The following is a 6,198-nucleotide window of genomic DNA, read 5'->3' as shown; positions in this document are numbered from 1 at the left end:
CATAATTCAACATTGTCTGAATAGTAATGTTAAGGCCTCTCTCTCATCTCTCTCCCTCTCCCTCTTCTTTTTATTCATTTCTATCTAGAATGTATTAAATGTAAGGATCTGGCCAATTTCATATGTTCTAGAAATATGGCTTAGACATAATCAACAGATGCACACATTTGCAAACTATTTTACTAATTTATTTATGCCAGCTTGGGGTAGACACAGAAATAAGAAAAAAAAAAAAAAAAACACCTTAGGGATTGCTTTTAAAGTAGTAGTGCATGAGAGGCTTTAGCTCTGTGTGCCTTTCAACCAATCCACATTGTATATCAATAAAATAAAATTAAAAAAAATATATATATATATATACATATGTATGTATATATACCTGGATGAAATAAGGGGCATGGCATGAGGCGGTGTTCACAGTGCAAAACAGACCTTCAGTAAGCTATTTTCAAGACTGGTCTGTCCAGACTCCTGTCTGTAAGCCGGCAACCCCCTAACTCCCACCCCTGCTAGCTTGACAAATGGCAATGCCATGGTTTCAGGGACAGCTTGGCATCTGGGTTGGCCCTCCCATATGGACCTTGTGAAATTCCTATTCAAGAGAACTTTTGTAGTTTGAAGAAAACACAGAACCAAATTAGCATTNCCACTCTAGTCCAATCAGCTGTGTGCTGGTGGGTAACATGGTTCAAAACTTGGCCCTCAAGCAACACAGTCTACAGTGGAGGGGTTGGAGGTCTTCTGGGGCTTGAGTTACTCAAGATGGGGATTCACAGTCATGGACTGCCTCAGCCACCAACTAAGAATTGGGCATGAATCACATTGGAGGAAGATATTACACAAGAGAAAAAGATTTTATTGTCTTATTAGTTAATATCCCTGGATGGGGCTGGATGGTTAGCTCAGTTGGTCAGAGTGTGGCCTTATAACACCAAGGTCAAGGGTTTCGTTCCCTGTGCTGGCCAGCCACCAACAAAATAAAATAAAAGTAAATTAAATTAAAAAAAAAATATATATATATATGTATGTATGTATATATACCTGGATGAAATAAGGGGCATGGCATGAGGCTGTGTTCACAGTGCAAAACAGACCTTCAGTAAGCTATTTTCAAGACTGGTCTGTCCAGACTCCTGTCTGTAAGCCGGCAACCCCCAACTCCCACCCCTGCTAGCTTGACAAATGGCAATGCCATGGTTTCAGGGACAGCTTGGCATCTGGGTTGGCCCTCCCATATGGACCTTGTGAAATTCCTATTCAAGAGAACTTTTGTAGTTTGAAGAAAACACAGAACCAAATTAGCATTTCTGAGCCCCCCGCCGGGGACATCTCCCTGGAACATTTAGGCTGTCACACATTCCCGGGAGGAGCAGCAGCACAGCTGCAGCTACAGCTGCCAGGAATAGGCCTGGGCCCCCGCCCTGAGTCGGCGGGGAGGGTGGAGGCTGGAGGGTTTCCTCTGGGTGCACCCCTCCCCTCTGCTGAATGAGCGGAGTGAGTCAGTGAGTCAGTGACCTCCCCCCGCACTCACTGACTTCATCCATCCAAGGCTGTTTGGCCAAAAGCCCAGGCAGTGTGAGGGGTTTTCTTCCAGAGCAGGCCTGGGCCACCTAGCAGGGGTGGGAGGGGAGAGTTTCAGGCCTAGCCCAAGACCCCAGAATAAGAGCATACTGAGCTCTGAAATGCCAGAAGAGTTTAAGAAAAAATGGGGAGGGGGACAAGAGGTGGTGGTGGTAGTGGTATTTTGCTATTGAAAGGTAGAAAAATGCAAGGAAGTAAAGCTTTCTTTTCCATTTGTTCTTTGGCATTCCCACTAGAGAATTCCAGGAGGCATGCAGGATGACATCATGTCTTACAACTGAGAAATCTCTATAATTCTGTGAAATGGAGCCCCTGCCTGCCCCCACATTTCCGATGGAAGCCACTTTATGTTAATGTGTTTAAAGCTGTATGTCACATTTAAATGAGGATTTAATACTTCTAAATATCTACCAAAAGTAGATTACAATGCATGAAGATCACATAAAATGAACTTCGCTTCTCAGCATCACAAATATTTGAAATACAAAAAGTCCAGGGACAGATATTAGAAGTAAGAAAGGTACAAAAGAAGTTTGCTTAAAATAACAAAAAAATTTTAAAAATTGATTTTCCCCCCGAAATCCAAATAGTTGTGACCTAGGTAAATAACCATCAGGGTAAATACTTCCTATGCTCATTTCTTTAACGAGAACGAGCTCATGCAGAACTGTATATCCTGGTGTGTGTACAGAGATGCTCACGTGCATCACACACACAAGCACTTCTACCTCCAGGGACAGACACACAGCTGGGCTTTTGTTGTTCTAGGCACTTTGTATGCACATTCAAGTCTGCCACCTTCCCATTACATTTGAATTACTTCTTTGGAGGCAGGACATTTTCTTCGAAGAAGCCCTGGTTGACAACATTCCCAGCGGGGAAGTATCTGGCCACCACGAAGGAGGACCCATCACTTGCAGATGCCTTCCCCACTCCCATCTTCTTTGTGTTCTTCCACACCATGGCTGTGAAGTGTCCTGCAGGGGAGAGGCAGGGAAAGAGGGAAACAGGTGAGTTAGCAGAGCCTTTAGAAGGTTGTTGTAAAGGGATTCTCGAACCCCTGTGCCATGTTGCCAGGCTTGGGGCAGCTTGATCTTCACAGACACCAATCAGAAGAAGGAGAGACAAAACACACTGACTGCCTGATTTCTAAAGCAGGTCCTTCCAACCAGCCACACAGATTTTGGATGCCACACAATTAGGATGCCACCCTCGTTGGCACCTGCCTCCAAACTGCACTCTTCAATGTCCCCAGTGAATTCCTTGTTACTCTCCAATGGTCACTTTTGTCTTCATCTTACTTGACATCTCAGGAACATTCACTACAATCAATTCCACCCCTTTTCAAAGCACTCTCCTCTTTTGGTTTTTATGATGGCACCGTCCCTTAGCCTTCCTCCTGTCTCACTGCTGCCTCCTCCTCTTCTACCTTCCTTGTGAATGCTGGAGGCCCTGCATTTCCCGGGCCTCAATCCTGGGCTCTTTTCTTTTCTCTGTGCACTCTCTTTAGATGATTTCATCTTTCCCTGGCTCCCAAGTTTATTTCTCCAGCTCAAATCTCTGCTGTGTGTTCCAGACACAACTACTTACTGGACATTTCCACTTGGAGGATTCACAGGCATCTGCAATTTAACCTCTCCAAACGTCATTCAATTTTGCCTCCCCTAGATTTACTCCTGTCCCAATATGCCCATTTTCATCAGCAGCTTCTCTATGCACACCATCCTAGGGGTGTGCCTTGGGTAGAATGTCCTTGAAAACTTAGTCCCCACTGTGACAGTGTAAAGAGGGTGAGAAATCCTATTAAGGTAATTGAAAGGTGAGGCCTTGAAGAGGTGATTACATTGCAGGGCCATGCTTTAGTGAATGGATTAATAATGATGGTCATGGGCATGGTTCTGAGGCTTTAGAAGAAGAGCACATGAGACTTTAGTCTCTCTCTGCTCTGCCATTTTCTGCCATGTGAGACCCTTGGGTCACTGTTGTCACCACCAAGGCCTTCACCAAATGCATTCCCTGGACTTTGGACTTCCGAGCCTCTGAAACTGTAAGCAATAAATTTTGTTTTCTTACATATTACTCAGTTCCGGGTATTTTGTTACAAGCAACAGAAACAGACTAATACAGGGTGGGTCTGCATTTCTCTCTCTCCCCCATTCTCCCCACAACAACTCATCATTCAGTCCTGAAGAATCAAACTCCAAAATACATCTCAAGTCCATCCACTCCCAAAACTTTGGTCCTAACCACAAACTTTTCCTACTTGGACCATGGCAATAACCTCCTGCCTGGTTCTCTAGAGCCCACCTTGGCCCCCTCTGATTCATTTTCCATGTAAGTATTCAGAGTAATCATTTTGAAACAAATCATATCTGTTTACTTCCCTGCCGAAAAATCCTTCACTGGCTTCCAGTTGCACCTAGAATGAAGGTGAACGCTTTGGCCTGGTGGCCTCTTTTCCTTTCCCTCCAGGGAGCCCTTGCTCACACTGACCACTGCATGAACGCTCTTCCAATGACCAGTGGCTTCCTGTCCTTCAGTCTAAATATCACTTGTTCAAAGCCTTTCGCAACCACTGGATACCTCCCTCCCAAGATAGTCTATCTTTCCCCTCATAACGTTCTTACCATCCGCAATGATAAGTTTGCTTGATTATTCGATTATTGCTTGGCTCCTTCCCCGGGCAATGAGCCCCATGTAGGCAGAGACCTAGTACCTTAGCATAGCCTGGCACGTGAAAAGTGTAACATAAACTTTAATTGAATGAATGAATGGAATAAATAAAAGTATGAAAGAACCATTGTGGATTCAAGTTCTTCCTTCACTGTAGGTACAGGCCTTGCATGTTTTGAGCTCTTTGAGACCTTTGACAATTCACAGCCTCATTCAAATCCCTCTGCTCTAAGCCANGTGGCCTCTTTTCCTTTCCCTCCAGGGAGCCCTTGCTCACACTGACCACTGCATGAACGCTCTTCCAATGACCAGTGGCTTCCTGTCCTTCAGTCTAAATATCACTTGTTCAAAGCCTTTCGCAACCACTGGATACCTCCCTCCCAAGATAGTCTATCTTTCCCCTCATAACGTTCTTACCATCCGCAATGATAAGTTTGCTTGATTATTCGATTATTGCTTGGCTCCTTCCCCGGGCAATGAGCCCCATGTAGGCAGAGACCTAGTACCTTAGCATAGCCTGGCACGTGAAAAGTGTAACATAAACTTTAATTGAATGAATGAATGGAATAAATAAAAGTATGAAAGAACCATTGTGGATTCAAGTTCTTCCTTCACTGTAGGTACAGGCCTTGCATGTTTTGAGCTCTTTGAGACCTTTGACAATTCACAGCCTCATTCAAATCCCTCTGCTCTAAGCCAAACAGCCCAGTTCCTTTTCAAGCTAATGCTCCACCCTCCAACCCCCTGACACTTATGTGGCTTGATGAAGCTTCTTCACACCAGTCTCCCACTTCTCAGGCTGCCTGCCCTTCACTCACGAATCCTTTCAAGCTACTAACATAGCTTAGCTTCCAACTCTTAGCCCATTTGGGGCCAGAGTTGATGCTGTAATGTATTCTTTGCTTAACAATCATAAATTCTTCTCTTCGGAGTAGAGGCCGGCTGTTCATCCCTCCCATTTTTATTGTTTAGCACTCACTTACTTTCATGTCACTGGATAGCATTCATTTGCTAAAGCAACCCTGAAGAGACTGTTTCCTCCTAAATATCTGGCTTGCAATTTGGCAAGCTATGTGAGGGCGGGCACCACATCTGTTTTATTAACAACCACATTCCCAGTGTTTAGCACTGGGCTTGGCACATAACAGATGCTCAGTAAATATTTGGTGAAGAAAGGAAGAGACAGAGGAGGAAGGAAAGGGAAAAATCATGCTCAGGGCAGCTAAGCTTCCCATAGAATAGTTAAGAAAGAAAGAGGGCAACCTTCACACCCATTAGGATGGCTATTACAAAAAACAAAAACAAAAATAATGGAAACTAACAAGTGCTGGCAAGTGCTATGGTTTGAATGTTTGTGCACTCCAACTTGACCCACATTGTAAAAGTATTAAGAGGGTAATTCAACTATAATATTTGAAAGGTGGGGTCTTTAAGAGGTGATTGGATCATGAGGGGTTATGCCCTCATCAATTGATTAATCCATTCATGGATTGATGTGTTAGTAGATTGATGGATTAACATGGGAGCAGATTAGTGGCTTTATAAGAAGAGGAAGGGAGCATGTGGATGCTCTCAGCCCCCTCTCCATGTGATGCTCCGTGTTGCCTTGGGGCTCTGCAGAGAGTCTGCACCAGGAAGAGGGCCTTCACCAGATGTACCCCTTGACCTTGGACTTCCTACCCTCTAAAATTTATTTTCTTTATAAATTACCCAGTTTCAGGTATTTTGTTATAAGTAACAGAACATGGACTAAGACCGCAAGGATGTGGAGAAATTGGAACTCTTGTGCATTGCTGATAGGAATGTAAAATGGTACAGCTGCTGTGGAGGATGGTATGGCAGTTCCTCAAAAAGTTAATCATGGGGCCGGCCCGGTGGAGCATTGGAGAGTGCGCCGCTTGGGAGCGCGGCGGCGCTCCCGCTGAGGGTTCAGATCCCATGTGG

The 6,198-nt window shown here is 44.6% G+C and overlaps 1 protein-coding gene across 1 annotated transcript in view; it reads right to left on the bottom strand.

Annotated features, from left to right (window-relative positions):
• Positions 1-1,953: 1,953 nt before the first annotated feature.
• GLIPR2 (GLI pathogenesis-related 2) overlaps positions 1,954-6,198 on the bottom strand; it is a 19,514-nt gene continuing 15,269 nt past the window's right edge. The window contains exon 5 of the mRNA XM_008578100.1: positions 1,954-2,558. Within this exon, the coding sequence (XP_008576322.1) occupies positions 2,398-2,558 (161 nt within the window). The 3' untranslated portion in view covers positions 1,954-2,397. The remainder of the gene's footprint in view (positions 2,559-6,198) is intronic.

This window comes from Galeopterus variegatus, unplaced genomic scaffold (genome assembly GCF_000696425.1).
Source record: "Galeopterus variegatus unplaced genomic scaffold, G_variegatus-3.0.2 Scaffold1628, whole genome shotgun sequence".
In the NCBI taxonomy this organism is placed as follows: domain Eukaryota; kingdom Metazoa; phylum Chordata; class Mammalia; order Dermoptera; family Cynocephalidae; genus Galeopterus; species Galeopterus variegatus.
The sequence above is the reverse complement of the archived record's forward strand: the minus strand, read 5'-3'. Positions and strand labels throughout refer to the sequence as shown.